This window comes from Natrix helvetica (assembly GCF_964273705.1).
Source record: "Natrix helvetica genome assembly, chromosome: Z".
NCBI lineage: Eukaryota > Metazoa > Chordata > Lepidosauria > Squamata > Natricidae > Natrix > Natrix helvetica.
In genome coordinates, this window is record NC_138554.1 from 75,406,729 (window position 1) to 75,433,060 (window position 26,332).

The 26,332-nt window shown below is 43.7% G+C and overlaps 1 protein-coding gene across 3 annotated transcripts in view; it reads left to right on the forward strand.

Annotated features, from left to right (window-relative positions):
- The window catches only part of TBX20 (T-box transcription factor 20), a 73,358-nt gene extending 48,318 nt beyond the window's left edge, over positions 1–25,040 (forward strand). Inside the window, exons 7-8 of one of the 3 annotated variants that reach the window (XM_081931909.1) lie at positions 12,331–12,443; positions 22,569–25,040. In XM_081931909.1, the coding sequence (XP_081788035.1) occupies positions 12,331–12,443; positions 22,569–22,597 (142 nt within the window). In that variant the 3' untranslated portion in view covers positions 22,598–25,040. Of the gene's footprint in view, positions 1–12,330; positions 12,444–16,291; positions 16,669–22,568 lie in introns of those variants that run through there. The other 2 variants (XM_081931907.1, XM_081931908.1) reach the window with 2 other exon arrangements.
- The last annotated feature ends 1,292 nt before the right edge of the window (positions 25,041–26,332 follow it).

Here is a 26,332-nt window from a genome sequence, read left to right on the forward strand (position 1 = left end):
AATTTTCATATTTAAGGCAATACTTAAATTAAATACAATACTTTCAGGTCCAATTCAGTTTGCAGTTATCTAAGTCCAATAAAACAAGGCTACTAAGTACCACAAACTATGGCACATGTAATTATGAGCATGTTTATATATATCAGAGATGGTATTCAGCAGGTTCTGACCAGTTCTGGAGAACCAATAGCAGAAATTTATAGTAGTTCAGAAAACAGGTAAATACGACCTCTGACTGGCCCCACCCTCATCTATTTTCTGCCTCCCGAGTTCCAGCTGATAGGGTGGAAATGGGGTTTTTGCAGTAACCTTCCCCTGGAGTAAGGAGGGAATAGAGATTTTACAGTATCCTTCCCCTGACACACCTAAGCCACGCCCACCAAGCCATGCCACGCCCACCAAGCCACACTCACAGAACTGGTAGTAAATTTTTTTGAATCCCATCACTGATATATATGTGTAGCCCCCTGCTTTATAAGCTGCTGTGATCATCATGAGGTTTCCAGGAACAAATTCAAAGTACTGCTTATCACTTATAAAGCCCTAGAGAGCATATAGTCTAGTTGTATCTGTAATTGTCCACCTCCATTGGCTTTTGTTCAGTTTATATAATCTGATAAAATTGCTATATGGTGGATCTCATCAATTAATCAGGTCACCTACTAAGGTCTTGGAAATGTGCCTTCTCTACTGCAGCACTCTAGAACATCATCTATGTGGAGATTTGAACTGTACTAACTCTGCCTGCCATAAATGAGTCTTAAAAATGTGGTGTTCCTCCCAGGTGCGCCAGACATAGTATGGGAAAGATGGTTTTTGTTGTTCCTCTAAGTCAGTATGGTCTTTTTAGATGTATATCAGTCCCACTGTAGGCCACCCATATTTATTTTGAAGTCAGTTGATCCTAGAAATGTGTTTTATAAATCAACTACCATGTTTTCCCGAAAATAAGACAGGGTCTTATTTTCTTTTGACCCACAGAATATGGCTTGGGCCTTATTATCAGGGGAGGGCTTATTGTTTTGGGGTTACCGGGCAGCTGCTCTCTTGCGAGCGAACTCCCGAAGAGCTGGGCACAACAGGGTCGAATGGCTGTTTGCGCTGTCGCAGCAACGCAACACAGCAGCCATGAAGTGACCACGCTCACGAGATGCCACCTGGAAAAACCCCTTTCCAGCTGGGCACGGCACCATTCACTGACCTGGGGGTATCACCAAGCCATGGGAGTGCCTGTTCTCCGCCCCCGGCTCCCATGGCTTGGTGCCTTCGGAATGCCCCTAAGTCAGTGAATGGGGCTCTGCATGGCTGGAGAGGGGGGTTGCATGAGTGGCTTTTCCGCTCCCTGCTCACGTGCCTTCCAGCCTCACGATGCCCTTGCCCAACTCTCACTGCAGAGCCAGGGTACCTCCGGTGCCACCCACTGCTGCCATCACTGTCCCAGCATGGCTTTTTCTGCGGCTTCCAAACCACAGCAGTAGGATGCCGAGTCTTCCGGCAGTGGCCACTTTGGAAGTATGCTCTATGGTTGTGGGCCAGCTGCCAGCAGAGCATACAACCATAGAGCATACTCCCAGAGCGGCTACTGCTGGAAGACTCGGCATCCTATCTTCGTAGTTTGGAAGCCACAGAAAAAGCCATGCTGGGATGGTGGCAATGGGCGGCAGCAGAGGTGCCCTGGCTCTGCAGGGAGAATTGGGCACTGGGAGACTGGGAAGCACGCGAGCAGGGAGCGGAAAAGCTGCTCGCGCAACCCCCCTCTCCAGCTATGCAGAGATCAGTGAGCGATGCTCTGCTTGGCCAGAGGGGGGGTTGTCCAGGGGGCTTTTTTGGGGGGGAGGGCTTATATTTTTGTCCACCTGAAAAATGTGGCTTGGCCTTATTTTCAGGACATGTCATATTTTCGGGGAAACACGGTAGCTGAATACCGATTTCTGCTATGCAACTATGTGATTGGGCTTGATAAATCGACACTTATAGCTTGAAAGTTAATGAATAGTTATGATCGGCCTCTCCTCTCCCTTTCTCTCCCTTAGGCTTGCCCCACAGAAGCCTCCCCTATCCTATCTCCTCTCCCTCAGCCTTGCCACACAGAGGTCTCTCCTATCCCTCAGGCCTGCCCCACAGTAACCTCTCATATCCTATCCTCCTTCTCTCGCTCAGCCTTGCTGCACAGAAACCTCTCCTATCCCCTTCTCTCCCTCAAGCTTGCCCCACAGAATCCTCCCCTATCCTATCCCCTTCTCTCCTCAGGCTTGCCCCACAGAATCCTCCCTTATCCTATCCCCTTCTTTCCCTCAGCCTTGCCTCACAGAAAACTGTCCTATCTTATCTCCTTCTCTCCCTCAGGCTTGCCCCACAGAAGCCTATCCTATCCTATCCTATCCCATCCCATCCTATCCCCTTCTCTCCCCCAGGCTTGCCCCACAGAAACCTCTCCTATCTTACCTCCTTCTCTGCCTCAGGCTCCTCTTCAAACTCCCAGACAGCAGGCTAGATGAGTAACGTGTTGGCCGCGCCCAAGTGGCAGTTTGAACAAATATATTTTCAGATGGGGAGGGGGGAGTAGAAGTCCTTAGCATTAGAGTGTCTTAATAATAATATAACAACTACTAATGATCTGATGGGCATTTTGATATATCCTTTCTAAGCGAGCACCTAAAAGCCAAGAGGAACATACGTGCCATATTTCAAGTTTGTAGGCTTTAGGGTTCTGGAGATTTCATGATCCAGCGTGAGTGGTTTTTGCTTTTATATATATAGATTAATTAAACAGTAAAATCCCTTTACTATTCCTCCCCACAGAAAGTTGATGCTAATAATGTCTTAGGTAACTAACATTTTGCTGCCATTCCCTGATGAAAGTTTAGATGTGAACTTTTCAAAGTATTTGACGGTGTAAATCTTTATATTGTATTTTTTGCTGTCATCTAATAGCTGTCTGGTTTTATATAGCACAGATACAGTACTTTTTCAGGAAGATTTAGTATCACATGTTGATGTAAACTTAATGCATAACATCAAGTTATTGATTCATATGATGCTATTTTCTGAGCTGTTATATTTCTTTATTTTTATTTAGCATATGACATACAAAGAGATCATGCAATCACTGATATAGAAATTTAGTTTAAATAAAGCATCAGCGTGTTTTAATAAAGACTTTCTTTAAATAATCATTTTAAAAAGAAAAGCTTTTTGATGAGAGAATACTCAATATAAAATCATATAATGAATGCAAAATTTATGAACCAACAGTATAATTGATGATTTCATCTTAACAAAGCAGACAAAGCAGAGAAATAAAGCAATTATAATATTTTGTAGTTGTACTAGAACTGTCAGGTATTCAGAGAATTTCATATAATAAATCAGAGGGTTCTGTATGTCTTCATTATAATCCTGTATTAGATAGAATGACTGGGGTAAAAACAATGAGAGAGACATATAGTGACAGAGACAAAGAAGAATTGACAATGGCTGATTAGTGAGTTTGTGGCAGTAGTTAGATTTAAATTTCATGACTATCAACATTTTATTTGTAGTAAAAGGAATAATATGTAGAATTTGATTGGCATGAAAACAACATATTGAATAAGATAATAATGAAAGATTATAATTCAGCAAAACAGGTGTATTATTACTATTATTAGAATTATGTAATTTGTCAAATATAACTAAGATGAACATTGTTTTAGTTGTTTTAAAATGGGATTAGAAAGGGAACATTTTTAAAACTATAACAATGGCATACCGTATTTTTCGGAGTATAAGAGGCTGAAAATCTTATACATCGAATATAGCATATTTTTTGCCTCCCGAATCCCCACCCCCTTCACAAAAATAGCCGTGCATACCCATATGGAGGCTTTCAGAGAGCTCCTGGGGGCTGGGGAGGGCAGAAATAAGCAAAAAATGGGCCATTGTTTGCCGCACCAGCCCCCAGCAGCACTCTATAAGCCTCCATAAGGCTATGCATACAATTTTTTTTGACAAAAATGGGCCCATTTTCCCAAAAGCAGCCATTTTGTGCTCATTTTTGTCCCCCCAACCTCCCCAAGAGCACTCTGCAACCCCCCCCAGCTATTCGTACCTTTTATTTGAAAAAAAACGGGCCCGTTTTCACGAAATATGAGCCGTTTTGGGAAGCTTTGCAGAGTGCAAAAACTTTTTTTTCCCTTTCAGAAAGCTCTTTAATTAGAGTGATTGATGAGAATTACATTGATCAAGTGCTGTGCTAGCAGAAACAAGTCTTAGGTGCTGCAGGTTGTCAGCGATTTCTTTCTACAGCACATGGATAAATCCACCTGGAAACATCCACCTATCTACCTATCTACTCTCTCTCTCTCTCCCTACCTACCTACTGTATTTCTCTCTCTATCCCTCTACCTACCTACCTACCCCCCTCTCTCCCTACCTATGTACTGTATTTCTCTCTCTCTCTCTATCCGTCTATCTACCTACCTATTTACCTACCTACCTACCTACTCCCTCTCCCTATCTATACTGTATTTCTCTCTCCCTCTCCCTCTCCCTACCTACCTACCTACTCTCTCTCCCCCTACCTACCTACTGTATTTCTCTCTCTCTCTCTCTCTCTCCCTACTTACTTACTCTCTCTCTCCCTACCTACCTACTGTATTTCACTCTCTCTCTATCCCTCTACCTACCTACCTACTCTGTCTCTCCCTACCTACCTACTGTTTTTTCTCTCTCTCTCCCTACCTACCTACTGTATTTCTCTCTCTCTCTCTCTCTCTCTCTCTCTACCTACCTACTCTCCCTCTCCCTACCTATCTACTGCATTTCTCTCTCTTTCTATCCCCCTACCTACCTACCTTCTCTCTTTCTCTCCCTCCCTACCTACTGTATTTCTCTCTTTCTCCCTCTCTCTCCCTCTATCCACCTACCTACTTTTTTTAAATTTGCCTCTTCAAAACCTTGGTGCGTCTTATGCTCCAGTGCGTCTTATACTCCGAAAAATACGGTAATTAAAAATTAGAAAGGGGAACAATGGAAGATTATAATTCAATATAAATCAGTGTATTACTGTTAGAATGATATAAATTTGTTAAACATAACAAATACTATTATTGGTATTCTATTTGTAGTAAAAGGAGTGATATCAAGAATATGGAGATTGGAAAAAAATCAATATGTTGAAATATTGAATAATTAAGGAAAAATTATAAGTCAACAAAATATGTGTATTACTGCTAAAACTCTGTAAGATTGTTAATTGTGTTGAATATGAAGAGTATTGTACTCAATAGAGGTGGAGATAGCATCCATGCATGGGTTGACATTGTCAGTCTTCTGATTGGACTAAGTCTGATTAAAGATAGTTAAGACATGCCCCTTGTTGCTAGCCTTACCCAGCTTTTTGACTCAGTCCACTTCGAAAAGAAGACAGTGTCATCGTTAGCTCCTGGTTTAATTAATATTACTAGACTGAATTGGAGATCAATTTCCACTTTCTTGACTTTCTTCTGCTGCCTGGAGTGATTGAAAGTAATCCACATATTCCTGTGGCTGTCAGGCAGGCTGGAGCTGAAGGGCCTGGCCCGTTGCTTGCCTGATGGAGGCTTTGCTGCCCATTGACATCTGATAAGTGGGAGAGAGCTTAGTGCTCTTTGTCTGGGCCTCCAAAAAAAGGCTAGAACAGATCCCCACTTTTCTCCAGGCCAGATAAATTTGCACCCTGCAAGCCACGGAAGCTGCCCTGTTACCTCAGAGTCTCGTTGGGTCTCAGAAGTGCTGCGGCTGAGGTGATTGCAGCTACAGTGCACTCACAGCACTTCACAATCTCCAGTTTGCTTCTGGGGCCACAGGCAGAAGCAGAAGGCTCCGCAAAGTGCCCTTCTGTGCCGCTTGTGAAGCGCGGCTTTTACCAGCAGCCACACAGTCTCTGAAGCCAGCCCTTTGTCCCTCATGGTCTGGGCTCTTGTTGACAGCGTTTAGGAGGCGGTGTGAGAAGCGAGCAGCTCTGGAGCTTAATTGCCTGGGCAGATTGACAGCAGCAGGTGAGCGGCAGCGTTGGGATCTAGGCTGCATTCCCTGGCCATCGAGGCAGCTCCGAAGCACAAAGAAAAACTTCTTGTCAGTTAGCAGGCCGTTAGAAAAGGCACGAAGTGCCGTTTTGGTTTCTGCAAGTGGCTACAAGATGGTGGAGGCTTCCTCTTCGTACCTACTAAGGCCCGTATTAACCCCGAGGGGATACTTCATCCAGAAGTGGTGCCAGTTGCCCCAGGTCTTCTTATGACAGTGGAACCATCCACATCCCAAGCTGGGGCAGAGTCCAGGGGGCGCAAGATGTCAGATAAATCAGCTGGCCACTCCAAATAAAAAAAGTCCTCAAAATTGGCCTCCAAATCAGAAAAAAACAGGACAAGGCAACCAAGGGGCAGGGCTCTACTACTGCATCTCGCAGGTCTCACTCATCATCCCCCAAAGGAGAGCAAGCCTCCCATGCCAGCAGTAGATCATTCCTGCTGTCCCCTATTGGACTGGGCCAGGACCCTGGGCCTTTTAGCTCACTCTTTCCTATTAACACTACAGGCCTGTGGGAATTATACTCTGATCTCCCAGGGCAGATTCTGGCAAATGAACAGAGAGGGACTGGGAGTACCAGGCCTGCTGAAGCTACATTCACCACTACAGCTGTGGGCCTTTGCTTGGACACACAGCTGACCCCTCTAGCCCTGCCCAGTATTCAGGACATTATAGCATCAGCCATTAGCCAGGGCATCACAGCAGGGATTCAGCAAGGGTTAGGAGTAGTCCTTCGGTGGTTCCCATGGTCCAGCCAAGTGCAGTTCCAGTGCCCACCTTGCTCTCAGCGTAGTCAGTCTCGGGTGTCAGAGGATGGAGAGATCAAAGATGCTGAATTCTCTGGGGATGAGGAGAATGTTCCAGAGAAATCAGCTTTCTCAGGTCTGTTCCAGCCAGCCAATTTCAAGACTCTTCTGACCAAGGCCAAAGTTTTGGCCAGTTTTGGGGTGCAAACAGCAGCACCTGCGGCGAATCCCACTCTGGGATTCCTTCTTCACGGAACAAACTGTTGAGATGGACACAGTTCCTACTCCAAAGCCATTCCTCGACGTTGTGCAAAGGCAATGGGCGTCACTAACATCAGGCCCTATGCCTTCATCGGCTGACAAAAAAATTCTACAATGTGGCCAATGACTTGGGACAGTTACTCCAGATCCTGACTGTTGACACCCCCAGTGGTGGCCCTCTACACGGCGACCACCATGCCGGGGTCACAGGAGGAGGTCCTCAAACCAGAGGACAAGAGAGCTGACCTTACAATGCAACAAGGTAATCAGGTGGTACGTGCCTCCACGTCAGCATCTTTCCTCTCACGTTCGTCCCTCTTCTGGCTCCAACAGCTGCAGCAGCGAATTCTGGCCATGGATTTGAGAGCCCATCAAGATCTGAACAAGATCGTGGCTGCGGTGCAGTTTACGGCTAATGCTACGCTCAACACTGCACGTTTCTCTTCTTGGGCCATGGCTTCTGCAGTGGCTTCACGTCATTTGCTGTGGCTCAGTCAGTGGCAGGTGGACATGAGGCATAAGTGGCACCTGGCCTCTGCACCTTACAAAGGAGGGTCCTTCTTTGGGGATGCTCTAGAGCAGTGATGGCGAACCTATCAGCTGGCCAGCATGCATGCGTGTGCTGGCCAGCTGAGTTCACCGTTTTTAAAAGCCATTTTTCGCCTTCCCCAGGCTCCAGAGGCTTTGTAGGAGCCTGGGGAGGGCGAAAAGAGCCTCCCTGCACCCCCGGAGGGCCTCCGGAGGCTTAAGGGACTGTCCAGAGGCTTCCCTGAAACCTTCGGAACGCTTAAAATGACCCTCCAAGCAAACCGGAAATAACTTCCAGTTTGCTCGGAGCGTCGTTTTGAGTGCTCCGAAAGCATCAGGGAAGCCTCCGGATGGTCCCTGAAGCCTTCGGAACGCTTAAAACGACCCTCCGAGCAAACCGGAAGTGACTTCCGGTTTGCTCGGAGGGTAGTTTTAAACGCTCTGAAGGTGTCAGGGAAGCCTCCGGACCGTCCCTGAAGCCTTAGGAACGCTTAAAACGACCCTCCGAGCAAACCGGAAGTCATTTCCGGTTTGCTCGGAGGGTCATTTTAAATGTTCTGAAGGCTTCAGGGAAGCCTCCGGACGGTCCCTGAAGCCTCCGGAGGGCCTCGGGGGGGGGGGGGGGTGAGGCTCTTTTCGCCCTCCCCAGGCTCCTATAAAGCCTCGGGAGCCTGGGGAGGGTAAAAAAAGCATGTAAAAATGGGGGCGTTGTGCCTGTTCCCAGTGCATGCGCACTGGGGGGTCACGCATTGCATTATGGGTGTGGCACGCCCAAATACGACCCCCCTGCGTTCCCCCCACTTGTGGCACGCGAGCCAAAAAAGGTTCGCCATCACTGCTCTAGAGCCACTGCTGATTGAAAATAAGGATAAATGAAAGGTTTTGCCCTCAATCTCCCCAAAAGGGGGTGCCCGTTCAACACCTTACACCAGGAGGCAGCCCTTTTTGTCCCTGGACTACGGTACCTCCTTTTGAGGCCACGATTATGGTTCCTCAGGTTTCAGGGCCCAAGGGGGATATCACCAGAGGCAGTGACAGCAGTCCTATAGATACCAGGAGGGAAACCAAGCCAAGAAGCCCTTTTGGGGGGGCGGAGGTCACGGATTCTGCAAGTCTTAGGTCCCGCCAGAATCACATTCCCATTGGGGGGTGTTTAGCATTTTTTGCAGACCAGTGGGATGAGATTACCTCCGACGACTGGATACGGTGTACCATTAGGTCAGGCTTAGCTCTGGAATTCCTCCCCATACCCCTGAGTTTCTTTATTTGTTGCCCAGTGTCCCGCAATCTCGACAGACAGACCCTAATGAATTCGGCAATACAACACCTCCTAGACATCAGGGCTGTCCAACTGGTTCCGGATGACCAATTACATCCATTATTACCAAAACCTCAGGTGGGTTGGAGAACAATTCTAGACCTAAAACAGCTCAACCATCACCTAAAATATCACAGATTTAAAATGCATTCACTACATTCTATTCTGGCAGGGGTGCAGGAAGGTGATCTCCTTACATCCATCAAGTTAATGGAGGCTTACCTACACATCCCTATTCTGCATGAACACCACAAATTTCTGAGGTTCTGTTATGGGGGGTGGCACTATCAGTACAAGGCTATGCCATTCGGCCTTTCTTCCACCCCCCCACCCCCCCAGGTTTTCACCAAAGTGCTGGCAGCATTGGCAGCACATCTAAGGGCCTTGCCCGTGCTTGTCAAATGCTACCTTGATGATATGTTGTTACAATCCAGGTCACTATCTGGAGCAAGGCAGGACCTTGACATAAGAATCTGCACCTTGGAGGCCCACAGGTTCTCTATAAACAGATATAAAAGTCATCTCGAACCCACCACCTGGATCTTACACCTAGGGGAGTGGATTGATTCCATCTCAGGGCAGGTTTTCTGTCACAGGATAGGCAAGCAAGTATTAAACAATTGGTTGGGGAGATATTGAGTCAGCAAGGGTCTCCCTGGCCACCTTGTCCCGTTTGCTGGGGAAACTAGTATCGGCTATCAACATCGTGCCTTGGGCATGCCTACACACTAGGGACCTACAGTGGTTTCTCTTACCCTTTCAGAAGGCACCCAGGAGTATGTCACTGTTGAAGGTCACTATTCCTGCGGACGTCTCCGCTCTCTCCGTTGGTGGAGGTCGACAACCATCTCCAGGGGCTGCCATTTCAGGGTTGTTCACAGGGTAAGGGTCACCATGCATGCCAGCCTTTACAGCTGGGGGGCTCATCTGCAGGCACAGATGGCCCAGGGACAATGGGACCAGGTGGACAGAACTCACAACATAAACTGGTTGGAATTCAGAGCCATCCACCTGGCCCTCCAGAGGCTTCTTAGCACTGTTGCTGGCCAGCATGTGTTAATCTTGATGGACAATGTGGCCACCAAAGGCCATGTGAACCATCAAGGTGGCACAAAGTCCACTCATGAAGGAAACCAAGGAACTGGGCCTCTGGGTGGAGAGGCATTTGGCTTCGTTGACAGCGGAATACATTTGGGGGGGGGGGAATGTTTGGGCCAACTGGCTCAGCCGAGCCAGGGTGAACCATGCAGAATGGCACCTCCACCCTCATCTATTCCAACAGATCTTGGTTCGCTTCGGCTCACCAGTTATGGACCTGTTTGCCACCCCAGACAACACACAGCTCCCTCACTTCTACGTGAGGTTTCGGATGCAGAGGTTGGAAGGGATGGATGCTCTCTGGTGTCAATGGCCCCCCAAGACTTCTTTATGCATTTTCCCCGCTGCCTCTGATTCCTCGGGTGTTGCACAAGGTGATCACCAAAAAAGCAGAGGTGATTCTGGTGGCCCCTCATTGGCCATGGTTCACTGGCCTACAGACCTTGTCAGTGGCCAGACCCTGGAGGATCTCTCAGACCAAGGGTGCCCACAGCCAGGGGTCGCTGGAGCATCCAGACCCTCAGTGGCTCCAGCTGACCACCTGGCACCTGAGCGGGACTCTCTGAGGGAGGACAATTTTTCCTCCAGGGTCATAGGCATAATACAGGCCTCCAGGAGGCCTTCCATGGTCCGCATATACATGGCATAATTTCTGCAAATGGTGTGACACCAAGACTATCCAACCTACAATGGCTCCTGTACCCTAGATATTGGAATTTCTCCAAGACGGGCTGGAGAAAGGGTTATCACCCAATACACTGAGACAGCAGGTAGCAGCTCTGGCCACGATTCTGACTTGGGGGGCAACCTTTATCCCACTTCCCGACTGTGAGGAGGTTCCTAAAGGGGGAGGTCAACTTGAGACCTCTGGTGGTTCACCGCTACCCCACGTGGGATTTTTCTAAAGTTTTATCGGCTCTAATGGGAGCCCCCTTTGAACCCTTACACTCTGTGGAACTGCAGTTACTTATGTGGAAGGTTGCTTTCCTGGTGGCCATCACCTCTGCCAGGAGGATCTCGGAACTGCAGGCTCTGTCAGTGATGGAGGATCTTTGTACTTTCCACACCGACAGAGTGGTGCTACGGGTAGACCCTTCCTTTACACCCAAAGTTTCCTCCTGGTTCCACAGGGCGCAGGAGGTCATTTTGCCCAACTTCTACCCAACACCTAATCATCCCTTGGAGAGACGGTGGCACAAGCTGGATATGCGACAGGCCCTTAAGGTCTCCATCAATCACAATTCTGACTTTAGGAGGTCGGAAATGTTGTTTGTATCGTTCCAGCCCATGACCCTAGGTAGGAAGGTGTCTGCCTTGACCTTTGGCAGGTGGATCCATAGTTGCATAGCCAGGACATACAGTTCGCTGTTTTGACCTGTAAAATTCTTGATTGCACGCAGGGTTCTGCATTCAGGGAATTGTTGTAAAATACTGTTCCTTGACTGATCAATTATTGTTTACTAAACTCTTTGTTCAATGGCACATTGAGTCTGTCTAAGTTCTTCGCTGAAAAGCTGGGTAAGGCTAGGAACAAGGGGCGTGTCTTAACTATCTTTAATCAGAATCCGTCCAATCAGAAGGCAGACAATGTCAACCCATGCATGGATGCTATCTCCACCCTATTAGAAGAGGCGTATCAGGTAAGTACCAACATCCTTTTTATTTGTACTAAAATGTAACTCTGGTTCCACACTGTTCACACAACGATGTGTTTGTACAAAAAAAAACTTTTTAAAAAAAGATTTAAATTTCAGATTCAAAACTATGTTTCATGGCCATTATTGCAGCTATTAAATTGTAATGAGCATTAGAAGAACATGAATGGAAAAGATTCCTTGGAAGCTAGTTGTATGTTGATCCTTCCAATTCAACATTGTGCCTCCCCCACAGACTGTTAGTTCCAGCCGAAAGACTGGTGTTTGTTCCACATTGCACATGTTTTTGTTTTGCAACCACAATGACTATTTTAAAAAATAGTGAAAAGAAAACTTTCGACTAGCAGGCACAGACAACTTCAGCAAATATGGTCTTTGTTTTGAGACACTGATCACATGTAAAAACTTCATGCATTGTTTTCCTAGATCAGAAGAATAATCATTATGAACATTTTAGTATAGGTTGGTGAAATGACAAAATAGTAAATTCAGAAAGATATTTTTAAAGTGCCCTTAATAAGAATATAGAATAACGTTCTTTAATTTTATTGTTATGTTAATTACATACATGCAGTACACAGTTGGATTCCAATAACATGACTATTTGAGCAGTAACTGGTTAAGTTCAAAGGTAAATTTTCAGTTGGTGTATAGCATGCTATTTTGTTTTTTACAGAGAAAGTGTAGAGAGTCTTATACAAAAGCATTCCTATGCTCGATCCCCCATCAGAACCTATGGAGGAGAAGATGAAATTCTGGGAGATGATAACCAAACAACACAAAGCCGAGGTAAGAGGAAGTAAGCCTGAAGTACTCTTCAAAGACAGGCAGTCTATGGGACAGCCTGAGATAGGCTAATTCAGAATGTGAAGAAGCTGCATTTGAAAAATAGACGCACATCTCCACCTCCACTCAGCAATGTTGCATCTCTTTGAATGTAATGTAACTGAGCCATTTATTTGCATTCATATTCTACCACTATCTAATTTCTATAGCAATTCAATAGTCTACTATTTAGACAGTCAAACATTACACCTATAAGCTATCAAATAATGCATAGCGATTCTCATACAGGCAGATGACACAATTTAGAACAGTGGTTCTCAACCTTCCCAATGCCGCGACCCTTTAATACAGTTCCTCATGTTGTGGTGACCCCCAACCATAAAATTATTTTCATTGCTACTTCAAAACTATAATTTTGCTACTGTTACAAATCGTAATGTAAATATCTGATATGCAGGATGTATTTTCATTATTACAAATTGAACATAATTAAAGCATAGTGATTAATCACAAAAAGAATATGTAATTATATATTGTGAAATGGTTTGCTAATGAAAATAATATATATAATATAATATAACCTCTAACCTTGTTACAAAAAGTCCATGAAACATCTCAGTTGGTGACAAAATAAAAATAAAATGGAGAAGACAGTAAAAAAATGGGTCAAAGAGAAATACAGTACTAGGTTGGATATCCCCTCCTATTTTTCATCTTGTCCTACTGGTTCTTTATGATTTATCAATTGTTGTTTGTAACTAATGATTGTAACTATTATGACCTATGACCTATTACTTGCTGTTTATATGTACACTGTGATTTGGTGCACTGGAGACAAATTCCTTGCGTGTCTTATCACACTTCACCAATAAACATTTCTATTTCATTCTATTCTATTCTATTCCTATTTCATTCCTATTCCCATTCCATTTTCCTATTCCCATTCCATTTTCCTATTCCCATTCCATTTTCCTATTCCATTCCATTCTGTTCTAAGCATGGAAGCTTAAAACTTAAAACTAAAAAGATGTAGTACTTTATTTTTTTTCAAAGCGGCTGCTGAAGATGTTTTGTGAAGGCTACCTTTTTTCCCCTCCACCCCTAAACTCTTGGAATCCTCTCGCTCCCAAGTTTTCCAATCACTCATTCATTCATAGATATCACAGGAAGGAAACGAAGGCGGGTCTCCTTGTGAATGGACAGAAATTTTTACAGAAAAGGGAAAACCCAAACGTCTGGAGCCAGTTGCTGCAGAACACCCATGTGAACTTCCGAGTCTCTGAGGAGGTGGAAGGGACATCGTCGCCATCCTTCCCTCCTTGGTTCTCAGCTCCTTCTTCCTTGCGTCCCCTCCCCTCCCCTCACTGCTGGGAGACCAAACTCAGCCCATCCACCTCTCAGGGCGCTGCCTCGCCGGTGCTCAAGTGCTCCATTCTCCCCCCCCTTCCCTCCCCTCATCAAGCGCAGCCGTCTGATCTGCCCACCTGTGCCTCTTGTGTCGCAATTGGCTGGGCCCCGGTTGTCCTCACACTGCTGCTCCTGTCAGGTAGCCCCACCCTTTCGCAAGGCAGTGCTCATCACCGCTGCTCCCCTGCCTCCAAACACTGGCACGCAGGTGTCTTTTCCGATGGTCTTAGGTGACCCCCGTGAAAGGGTCATTTGACCCCAAAGGGGTCGCGACCCGCAGGTTGAGAACCACTGATTTAGAAGATGAAGATGATGAGGGTCTTTTGTAAGCCTTTATGACTGCACCTTAACTTTAATAAAATGGATATTGACCAGGGGTGGGCTGCTATGGGTTTGCCTGGGTTCGAGAGAACCAGTAGCTAATGTTACATTTGGTTCACAGAATCTCCAAATCCCACCCCTGGCTAGCCCCTCCCCTCCCCACCCACCCCTCCCAGGAGTCTCCACGTGGCCCATTTTGGATGCAAGGTAAGTGTAGGGCCCACGCGGAAGCTCGAGGAGGGGGGAAACAGGCCTCCCCGAAGTTCTGGATGATCAGAAACTGGCCCATTTCTGGACTCCAGAGGGCCTCCAGAACCTGAAGCCCACCCCTGATATTCACATTTATGTTTGCACAAAAGTAAAAAAAACAAAAACCACAAGTTTGGTTCATAGACAGGTGCAGCTATTTGAAACATATCAACAAATATCAATAGATGATGTGTTTTAAATATTTAAATAAATATTCCCCTTTTCATCTTATGCTTCCCCCAAACTGCAAGGAGTATATTATTTAACTATCTTTGTACAGTTAAGAGGATCTAAATATTTTCCAGCAGCTATTAACCTGTTTGAGACAAATGCTCAAAAGTAGAATGCCTCAGAAAGGTTCAGTTAAGTTTGGACATTGATTTTTATATATTTAAGATTCCTAAGTATGTATTTTAGAGAAAGCTGTTTCAAATGGTGTGTCTTGTCCCAACCAAGGAACACAGATTACCATTTTTAATACTTAAAATTTACAGTTTAGTCCAAAAGGTAGGGTCTAACTTTAATCTTCTTGGATATGAGGAATTGGACTGTAAGCTTCTGCAATATTTTCCCATCTGATTGTACTTACAATACTGCAGAATCTTTGTAATATTTTGCCTATGGCATTCTATGCTTTGTAATATTATATCTATGGCATTCTACCATCTGCAGATCAATGGTAGATTCAAAAAGATTCCTTATTCTAGGGGAACCTGTTCTGATTTTGCAGAGAAGCTTGTAGCTAGTTAATAATTTCTCTCCTCTCCATGGATGACTAAATAAATTTCTGTCCATTTTTCTCTATCTGAATCAGCAGCAATGTTTGAGGTGCTTGACTTTTCTGAAGTAGTTTGTAGAATTCCTTATTTTTTATAGAAAAAATAGATTATTTTTTCCCTTGCTAAACTTTAATTGCCTATCGTAATATTGAGTATATTTAACAATGTGTTGTAAATGTTGTCTTTTTAACCTTTCCTTTCTTCCTTTCTCCCTCCCACCCTTCTCTTAATTTGTTTTTGGTTAATCAATTATATTGTTAGTAAACGTATTTGCCTGGTAAGCAAGTCCAAAATAGTTATTAGAAAGCCAAAATATGTGCTAGCTTTATTGAAGGTTGCAGAAAAGGACGGAGATCTGTAACAATATATTTGATTTCTAGATACAGAGGAAACAGATCTCTTTGAACTTATTCACAAGTCTATTTGCTTTTTTTGGATTTCTCTATGCTTTTCTAAATATAACCCTGATTCCCCAGCATAATCAAATCTTATTTTCAGTTATGCCTGAAAGCATTCTGGGAAAAATGACTATATATCTCTAGAATTGTTGGGGGCAATATGGGTTCTAAAATGCCATATATTTATGCATCATTCATGTTTAGAGCCTCTTCTAACATAGCAGCATCGTATTTTTCGTTTTCTACACATACTCTACTGGGATGTATGTGTTGCAGATAAATTTTTGGGTGCTGTTATATAAGGGTGCACAAGGACAAAATAGTACCTAGAAGTCTCAAATGATACTCCTCCCCCCAAATCAGATAATTTATACTTTCAAACACATTTAAATGTGGCTATTGTTAATATTAAACAGACTATTTGGTACCTTTCAAATGAGTGTTATAAAGATTAGTTGCATTGGCTTTGATTCTGTATAGTTAAAAATAGACCTGTGGATTAATCTCCTGAGGTTACTGATTATGCTATTATATTACAGTTAACTTTTGTGATCTTCCTGATATGCAATGGCTACTTCAGGAACAGCTCTGTATGCTGGCATCTTGCAATGTTTTTCTTTTGCTCACAAAGCTTACTTAGAATTGCTATTGTAAGCTGTGTTATAAACATCATACAACTGCTTCAAATTTCCTAAAGATTTATATTGCTTCTCCTTGTTTACAGCATCAGCTTTTACGTCTGATAATTTATCCCTCAGTTCCTGGGTCTCATCCTCTTCAAATTTTCCTGGATTTCAACATCCACAGACCTTGACTACTTTTGGTTCCAGTAATGCCTCAATAGCCACTCCAATTCCTCATCCAATTCAAGGATCACTGCCTCCATTTAGCCACTTGGGAATGCCTTTGACACCTTCTGCCATTGCTAGCTCAATGCAAGGAAGTGGCCCCACATTCCCATCTTTTCATATGCCCAGATATCACCATTATTTTCAGCAAGGGCCTTATGCAGCAATTCAGGGACTACGCCATTCTTCTACAGTGATGACACCTTTTGTATGACTGATCAAAGTCAAGGAAAGGCAAGGTTAGGCACAGAAAGAATGATGGATATATTGCAAAGAGCTGAGAAGAAACATTGTAAGAATTGAAGAGGAAAACTAGCTTGCATGAGATGATGAAGGAATCAAAGTTACATGAAAAATGTGCTAATCAGAGTGGCTGGGAAATCTAAACCTAATGTTGCCAAATGGGTTTTGAATGTAGCAAGGTTTCCAATTGACAGATTATGTGAAGGTGCATCATAACCACTAGATAAAACACTATGTTCATGCAATAGTATATAGCAGTGCTGTTTCTAGATTTCCTTCTCAACAAAGGCAAAAGAGGCAATATTGGTGTAGTGATTTCATTGGGAGTGAATGAACATATTTAGCCATTGCAGTTCTCTAGAAAAAAACAGAAGGAAATGTTATTCAACATTATCCTCTCCCTTCCTTTTAATTCCTTAAAATATCAATCCCTAATTAGATGGAAACTATAAACCACTGAAATACCTTTTCTTTCAGTTTCATTGAGTGCAGTGAATGAAAGTTGTGCAAGTCAGCACACACTTTTGTGAAAGTAGAGCATGCATGCATGCATGTATTACTCTTTTTAGAATTGAAAGATTTGTACATAATTTTTCTCCAGTGGATTATGTCCGATCAGTGTTCCAGACACTAAATATAATTCAATGACAAAGCTAAAACAAAAAATCATAAAGTTAAATATTATTTTAGTTCAAACTCAGCATTGCTGAAGCGCATCAACATAAATACTGTACATATACATATGTACATAAAATACTTAGCCGAGAAACATTCATTGGGAAATCTTGAAATGAAGCAATTTAAACATTGGCTTCCTGGAATGGAACAAGATTTCAATATCTTAAATAAAATGTGAACATAAAATAACTTTGTATCTTACTATGAATCTTTTCACTTATCTAGCAAATCGAAACATTACATAGTTAAATTTTTAATCAGAAAATTATAGCAGTGCAAAGAAATTGCAAAATGGGACAGGCAAACCCAAAAGTAAGACTAACTGAATATTTTAACTCGTGTACACCAGATTAATCTTACAGTTCTGATTTTTTACCCATACTGCACTCATTCGGTTCAATGAACTCCCCAAAGTTTCTTTCAAAGAATAAAAATACACAGAAACTCTCATGGGTAGTTCTTGTGGTTACTTAGAGCAGATCTGGACTTGTCATCACCATTATGGGCAATCATTGCTTTCTGAGTGCAGGAATAGATAGTATTTCCACTCCCAACCCATTACAAATATACTCTGCACCAAACTTTTCCAGCTTTGATTCAAACTGCTGTTTTCTGATTTGACTTAAGCTCTTCAGAAGGATGGTCTTCAATGCTTCATTCCATTCTAGTAGCAGACCCAACTTCAATTGGGTGCAGTGCCTGGCATGTTCCCTCCTCATCTAGCATCTAGTCATTTAGCTGATCAGCAGTTTTCTGCTGAGCTGTTACATTCTCTACTTTTTTTAAAAAAATAATTTTCCAATTGATCCAATAATGGCCAAATAAAGGAATGAGCCATTGTGAATCTTAGTCATGTTCCATTCAACTTTCATTTGGTAGGTGCCGTTTTGATTTCTGTTCTCCTTGCTTTACAATCCTTGCAAAGTTTTCCTTTGCTTATTTTGTAACATCTTAAAGTTGCAATGTAAGAATATTTTCTTTTGTAAAATGAACAATTAGAAAAGTTTGCATTGACCTAAAGAATATATGAACAAAAGAAAATCTTGTTCCTTTTGCTTTGATTATTGTCGTATCAGACTAAAATAGAACAAGGGAAAAGGGAAAAAAGAGGAAATTCAATATCAAATGAGATGATATAGGAAGTGGAAATGAAGACATTCATGTGTATAAATATCTGGAGAGGAAAATAATGGCACAGAGATTAGTAAAGGGGATAAAAAGCAGACAGCCATAGCCCAGTCTCTGCAAACATGGTATCCCTTCATTGATGGAAATCCGGGGAACAAATAATTAGATGTTTGTGGTAATCATAGTCCAGAGTGAACATTAGCTAGGCCCCATTGCCAATTCATTGCAATCAATTTGATATAAGCAACTTGTGAATTTATATTAGTTATAAACAAATGGAAAGTGTAGGAATATATTGATTTCATACTATATCATCTTTTTGACAGTCTGCAGTCTTCCTCAGTCTTTAATTAAAGCATAAAGGAAGCCATCCAGAAGAATTTCTTCCATTGAGCTTTTACAACAGTAGTGCTCCTGAGGGTTAATAATAATAATAATAATAATTTATTAAATTTCTAGACCGCCCCCTCTCCCCGGAGGGACTCGGGGCGGTGTACAGGAATAAATTTAAAACATACAAACAATCATACACATAGGTAAAAACCAAATTAAACAACCCCTGTACAATTTATAAAAATTAAAAAACAAACCTTAAAACCAATCTTAAAAATTTAGAAATAGAACTGAGGTGGGATAGGTGGAATTAGGCCAAGCCGGCTAGCTGGAATAGGTGGGTTTTAAGTTTCTGACGGAAGGAGCGGAGATCCGTAGTCATTCTAATGTCGGGGGGAAGGTCATTCCAGAGGGTCGGGCCCATCACAGAGAAGGCCCTTCCCCTAGGCGTCGCCTGCTGGCACAGCCTAGTGGACGGCACCCGGAGGAGTCCCTCTCTGTGTGAGCGAATCGGCTGGAGGGATGTATGGGGCAGGATACGATCCCGCAAATAACTAGGTCCTGTGCCATGGAGCGCCTTAAAAATGATGGTTAACACCTTGAAGCGCACCCGAAAAGCCACAGGTAGCCAGTGTAGCCCGCACAGGAGAGGTGTTACGTGGGAGTAGCTAGAGACTCCCGAGACTGCCCGCGCGGCCGCATTCTGAACCAGCTGCAGCCTTCGGGTGCATCTCAAGGGGAGCCCCATGTAGAGAGCGTTACAGTAGTCTAGCCGGGACGTCACAAGCGCATGAGTGACTGTGCGAAGGGCGCTCAGGTCCAATAGGGGACGCAATTGGTGCACCAGGCGAACCTGGTGGAATGCCCCCCTGGCCACGGCTCTCACATGGTCATCCATGGACAGCCGGGTATCCAGAAGGACGCCCAAATTGTGTACCCGATCCACGGGGGCCAGACATTCACCCCCAATGGCCAGTGATGGAGTGAGCTGGTTGAACCGGGGCGCCAGTAGCCACAGCCACTCAGTCTTGGACGGATTGAGCTTGAGTCTGTTACTTTCCATCCAGATCCGTACGGCTTCCAGACACCGGGACATCACTTCGATAGCATCGTTGGGGTGGTTTGGGGTAGAAATGTACAGCTGGGTATCATCCGCGTATAGATGGTAGTCTACCCCAAACACATGAATGATCTCGGCCAGCGGCTTCATATATGTATTGAACAGGAGAGGCAAGAGGACTGACCCTTGTGGCACCCCACAAGAGAGCGGCCTCGAGGTCGACCTCTGCCCCCCTGCCAATACAAATTGCACTCGGCCAGAGAGGTAGGAGGAGAACCACCGCAAAACGGTGCCCCTCACCCCCAACCCCTCCAGTCGATGCAATAGTATACCATGGTCGATGGTATCGAAAGCCGCCGAGAGATCTAATAGGACCAGGATGGAGGAGCAACCCCCATCTCTGGCCCTCCAGAGATCATCCACCAATACGACCAATGCCGTCTCCGTGCTGTGGCCGGGCCGGAAACCGGACTGGCGCGGGTCTAGATAATCATTTTCCTCCAAGTGGCGCGGAAACTGTTGTGCCACCACACTCTCTACAACCTTCGCCAGAAAGCAAAAGTTGGAGACGGGACGGTAGTTGGCTAACAAAGCTGGGTCCAGGGAAGGCTTCTTGAGGAGGGGCCTCACCACCGCCTCTTTCAGGGCGGCCGGCAGAAACCCTTCACTCAAGGAAGTGTTGACTAACTCCTGGAGCCAGCCTCGTGTGACCTCCCAGGATGCCAGTACAAGCCAGGAGGGACACGGGTCCAATAAACATGTGGTGGCTCGCAGTCGCCTACGCAACCTGTCCATATCTTCGGAAGTAACAGAATCAAACTCCTCCCAGAATGGGACCTCACGACCCGCCTCCGACGTCCCTTCCAGACCACTAGTAGGGACCAACTCGCTTCGAATCTGCAGATACTCCCCAAATTTGTCCTGCAGATACTCCCCAAATTCCTCTGCTCTGCCCTGCAGAGGAGCTTCCCGCGGCCTCTGTTGGAGGAGGGAGTGGGTCACCCCAAACAGGACGGCAGGGCGGTTATCTGCGGATGCAATAAGAGTGGCACAATACTGACGCTTGGCCACTCTTAACGTCACAAGGTAAGTCCGTAAATGGGCTTTTACCTGAGTTCGGTCAGATTCAGAGCGTGATGATCTCCATCTGCTCTCTAGGCGTCTCTTGTGGCGCTTCATCACCCTCAGCTCCTCGGTGAACCAAGGAGCCTGGGTGGTTCGCTGCCGCAAGAGAGGCCGCAAAGGCGCCACCCGGTCCAAGGCCCCAGCGGCCGCACTATTCCATGCAGCCACTAGATCCTCCGAACGGGTGTGGGTCAGGACTACAGGAAATTGCCCGAGCTCCGTCTGGAACCTATCAGGTTCCATCAGGCGCCTGGGGCGGAACCATCTTGGGCACTCTGGTTCCGCCTCCCCACGGTGGGGAGTAGCGGCTGGAAAGTCGAGCCGGAGCAGTGAGTGATCAGACCATGACAGAGGGGTGATAGCTAAATCCCTTACTCCCAGATCACTCCTCCATTGGCCAGAGACAAAAATAAGATCCAGTGTGTGTCCTCCCTCATGTGTGGGGGCCTGAATTATTTGGATCAGGTCCATGGCTGTCATGGAAGCCATGAACTCCCGAGCTACTTCGGATGCCTCCCCTACCGATGGCAGGTTGAAGTCACCCATGACCAATAGTCTAGGCATTTCAACTGCCATCTCAGCGATCACCCCAAGGAGCTCGGGCAGGGCTGCTGATGCATAGCGGGGAGCCAGGTATACAATTAGCAAGCCCAACTGCTTCCCTGGGCCCCACTTCACACACAGGGACTCACAACCAGCTATCTGTGGCACAGTGGTCTGTCTCGGCTCAAGACCTTCCCTCACAATGACCGCTACCCCACCACCCCTGCCTAGTGCCCGTGACTGATGAAATGCGCGGTAGCCTGGCGGGCACATTTCCACAAGGGGGAGGCCTCCCTCGTGGCCCAGCCAGGTCTCTGTAATTCCTGCCAGGTCCGGCTCCCCCTCCGACACCAGGTCGTTAATGAGGGGGGCTTTGTTGACAACGGACCTGGCATTGCATAGCATCAGCCTCAGGCCCTGGCTCTGTAGGTCCTGACCACCTAGATTGCGGGGGTTGGGACATATGACCGGCTGTACCCAACGACTGCGGTCTCCCAACCGGTGATGCGATCTCTGTCTACCCTCACACCTGCCTCTCCCGACGACCGTTGGAATGAAAAGAACCTCTCTTGGAGTATCGCTACTCCCCCCCCTTAATGGCTCCGCTCCTTTCCTTAACTCCACCCGCCGGCTTGGCACTTGTCCCTCCCTCAGCCCGGCTAACCCCTTCCCCCACCCTAGAACCCCCTAAAAAACAAATTAAAATTTTTGCTAAAAAACCCCTGAGGCCACGCCTCGCCCATTATACATGGGGGCTATTGTTTCTGGTGCAAAATAGCCTGTAACTGATGTCATTGCCTATTATCTGGAACTCATAACAAATAGCCCCAAACTTCAAGTACTCTGAAAGAAGTTTTCCCTTCATTTTGGAAGGAACATTCTGTTACATTCTTGTTTCATTTCTTTGATTTTTGGCTGGAAGCCAGACTTACCACCATGCCTCTCAACAGATAAAGTATAAACTCATCTTGTAGAAGTGGCAGCCAAAATCAGATTACATGTTTGTTCTCTTTCAGCTATCCAACCCGACAAGTTTGAGATGTGACAAATCTACATCTTAGAAAGTGGTTCAAACATCTCCTTCTCCTGAAGAAATTGTCCACCCAATTTCCTTGCCCACAAATTTAGACAGAAATTTTGAAGCACCCTTTGAGGCCAGCTCTAACTTTAAGTGAGAAGTCATCTGCTAATTTTGATACTATATTCTGAAAAAAGATTGCTAGCATCCAACTGCAATTCTGGATTTGTTTAAAATACAAAGAAGAGTATTAATGTAAGAATGAAAGAGTCCTACCAATTAGAAAAACAAAGATTAATACTCACAAAAGATAATCCCCAATTAGACCCATTATTGCCAATTTAATAGAATAGTAGGTCTCTTTCATGCTGCTAGATATTTCTAAACAATGGTTTTATAGAAAGCACGAAGTTGAGATCATTGGTAGGTTTCCTTTATATTTCTTTACATCAGAATTTTAATGTTTTAAATTGAAGAGTATCAAAGGCCAATATTCTCTTAAATGAAAGCTTTCTTCCCATCAGGTGTTTGATGTTCCAGTTTTTTCCTTTCAATCTTCTAGCCCTAAAAGCAGAGTATTGGTGGGAACTCAAACTGATAGGAATGGAATTCCTGACTCCTATTACATGTTTTATAGGAAAAATGGGCAACCCATGCATGCTTCAAGCTCCATTTTGAGAGTACAAAGATAATGTCTCTGAAATTCACATAGAAAACACTGATTCATGCCAGCATAATTGTCTGGTGACAAAAATTGAAATTTAGGTACATTATGTTAGATTTAACTTCTCCCTATTTAATTAAACTCTTTCAAAATAACAAAAGTGTCAAAATGTTTCTCATCTCTTCAGTGATGTAATATGTACTTTATGACTTTTAGCCATCTTGTCCATGAGGAGTTACTGGCTTTGGAATAAGTTTCAATTCTAATTACACTATTCATACTTTTTTAATGCTTTCCTCCTTATCTTTGGAAGAATAATTAATTTTTAAAAGGTTTGAGTTTTGACTGATTAAGATCAGCATCTCATAGATTGACTCCATTCTTACAAAGTTTTTGTCCAACTATTTCATTATTGCTCTCTGGCTGCTGTAAAAGGAGGTGAATTAAATGGTTTTGCTGCTGTGTTTATGGTGTTTGGAAATCTGTGGAAATGGTATTGTACTTAATTTATGCTAATTTTAGGCTAGATAAAAATTAAATATTGTTCAAATTCATTTTAGGCAATTTTGCAGTTTTGGAATATAGAGATGAACTGCCTTTTTGTTTCATAATGATCTATGTGTTTTCCTCATACTGTGTGAACTGAATATTTTCCTAAATTAATCCCAGTAGAGTCCATTGCTGAACCAGGATCTGTATAGACACTGAAAATGTTTAATAGATTTTAAAAGTTTTGTTTAAATTATTGCAGTTTGCTTTTATAGTGAAATCAATTTTTTTGGTTTTTGTTACTCATTTGTAGCAGGAAACATAATTTTGATATTTTCCCATATCCTAATGGGGAATATATGTATTTTAATAGTAATAAAATTATTTTCAGGTTTGGTTAAAATTGTCAGAGTTTGGCTTTTTTATACAAAGCAATGACTTAAATCAATAAATGGGTTTATTCATAACTTCTTTTAAAGGAATTTAGGCACAAAATACAGATTGCTGTATTTTATCTCTGACATATTTTAAATTAGCATCTAGTTTATTATTATAGCACCAGAAATATGAGGAAAGACTGTGTATGGAAACTGGAGATGGTCTCTCTTAGCAGAATATACAATCAGTCTCTTTATTGCTGTGTTAAATTGTTTTAATTGTGTGAACACATTCACCATATAAAATGTGTGTCCATATGTATATTGAAAGTAATAGCCATTGTTTTATGAAAAAAGAGTCAACTACATAAATTAGAAATTAACACCCAACAAAAACATTTATTTTTAAGTGCAATATATTTATTTCTGCCAAAATATGTCAACACTATTTGTTATTGGAATTACTAAAGTGGTTTGTAAACACCTAAAACAATTTATAAACAGCTTAAAAAAATTATATATCATAAAATTGTACATGTGCAAATGTGTGGATGTTCATTTTCTTTCATTAAAATATTGGGATTTTAAAATATAACATGAATATTTTATTTAAACTTTGCACTTCATGTTTGGGGTTTAAATCATTTGCAAGATATAAGACTTGTATCTCTCCTCTGTCACTCTTTCGCAGTACTTTCCTAGAAGCTACAATTTTTGTATTTTTTTGTAAGTAAGAAAAAATAGTTGAATCCAAACAGATTTAAATACATATTTAATTTAATTTCCCTCCAAACCTTCAAAAGCATTTCCAGGAACTGTAAATTATTACTACTGCAATCTGAGGCCTTGCAGGCTACTAAAAATGCAGTTCTTGACTTGGTTGTTTTACTAGTGAGCTTATCTATATACGTATATAAAAGCGAAATACCATTCATACATCATTACAAAATCTCCAGAACTGTAAAGCCTACAAATTTGCCATGTATGTTTCTTTTGCCTTCTAGGTGGTCACTAAGAAAGGATTTTTCAAAATAACCATCAGAGCATTAATACTTCCTATATTATTATTATCACGCTCTGATGCTAAGGAGTTCTACTCCCCCTCCCAACCTGAAAATAAATCTGTTCCAAATGCAAAACACAAGTACAGGAGAGGAGATTCAGTTTCAGTTTTACTTTCACAGCAGGAAGCAGCTTTACTACAGAACAGTTGAGCTAAGCCACACCCAGGCTCCTTCCTGTCTCCTCCTTGCTCACAGCAAATACTGTTTTGAGTTTCCAAACACCCCTCAACTCTCTCACCCACTGACAGGACACTAGTCAGATAAATACCGATGGATGCTAGTATGCAGAAGCAGAATTTTTTCCCTTATTTTCCTCCTCAGTTCAGACTAATCTGTTCCTTCTACTGTAACACCAGTTAAAGGGAAAAGAGGCAAAAAAACGCAGAAAAAGATTTACAGATGCGATTAGGAAAACACAAGGGAAGCTGCACACAAGTATCATCAAACTCAGCCCCAAGTCAGTATTTGTCTGGTTTTAAATATGAACCTCAGATTTATTACAGATTTATTACAGATGCGATTAGGAAAACACAAGTAAGGGAAGCTGCACACAAGTATCATCAAACTCAGCCCCAAGTCAGCATTTGTCTGGTTTTAAATATGAACCTCAGATTTATTACTCCAGGGACAAGGTTGTTAAATCTTGGACCCTGATTACCCTGTGCCTTGTGCCATGCTCTAAAGTGGCAGGATGAGAATCCCGGGATGTACTGCAGTGGTGGTAAAGTCCACCTCCCTCCTCTTCAGCCCTACCCTGAACACTTATACACAGCCTTCTCACCTACCAGCATTCAATGGCAAAGCACCTTTTTTCCTGCTGTCCGGAAGTATGACGGATGCTTCCAAATGTCATCTTTTGGAGCCACAGAGGTGGAGGAGGGAAATTTTATGCCAACATTCAAAGTGCAGGGTCAGGTCTACCACCAGATAGGGAGTATCATGGAGGGGTCTCAGCAACAGCCTTCATTTCTCCAGATACATTTTGTTGGTGATGATGACAAGGACATCCATTGTGGAATCTACCCAGGCGTTAATCCACAAGTGGTTAGCCAACTGCAGAAGTTGCTGCATGAACAGAACAAGTATATTTTGGAACTTAAGGCTGTTGTTGATTCTGTTCCTAAGGGCCACAAGGACTTCCAAGTGGTGATTAACATCAATAGGAAGC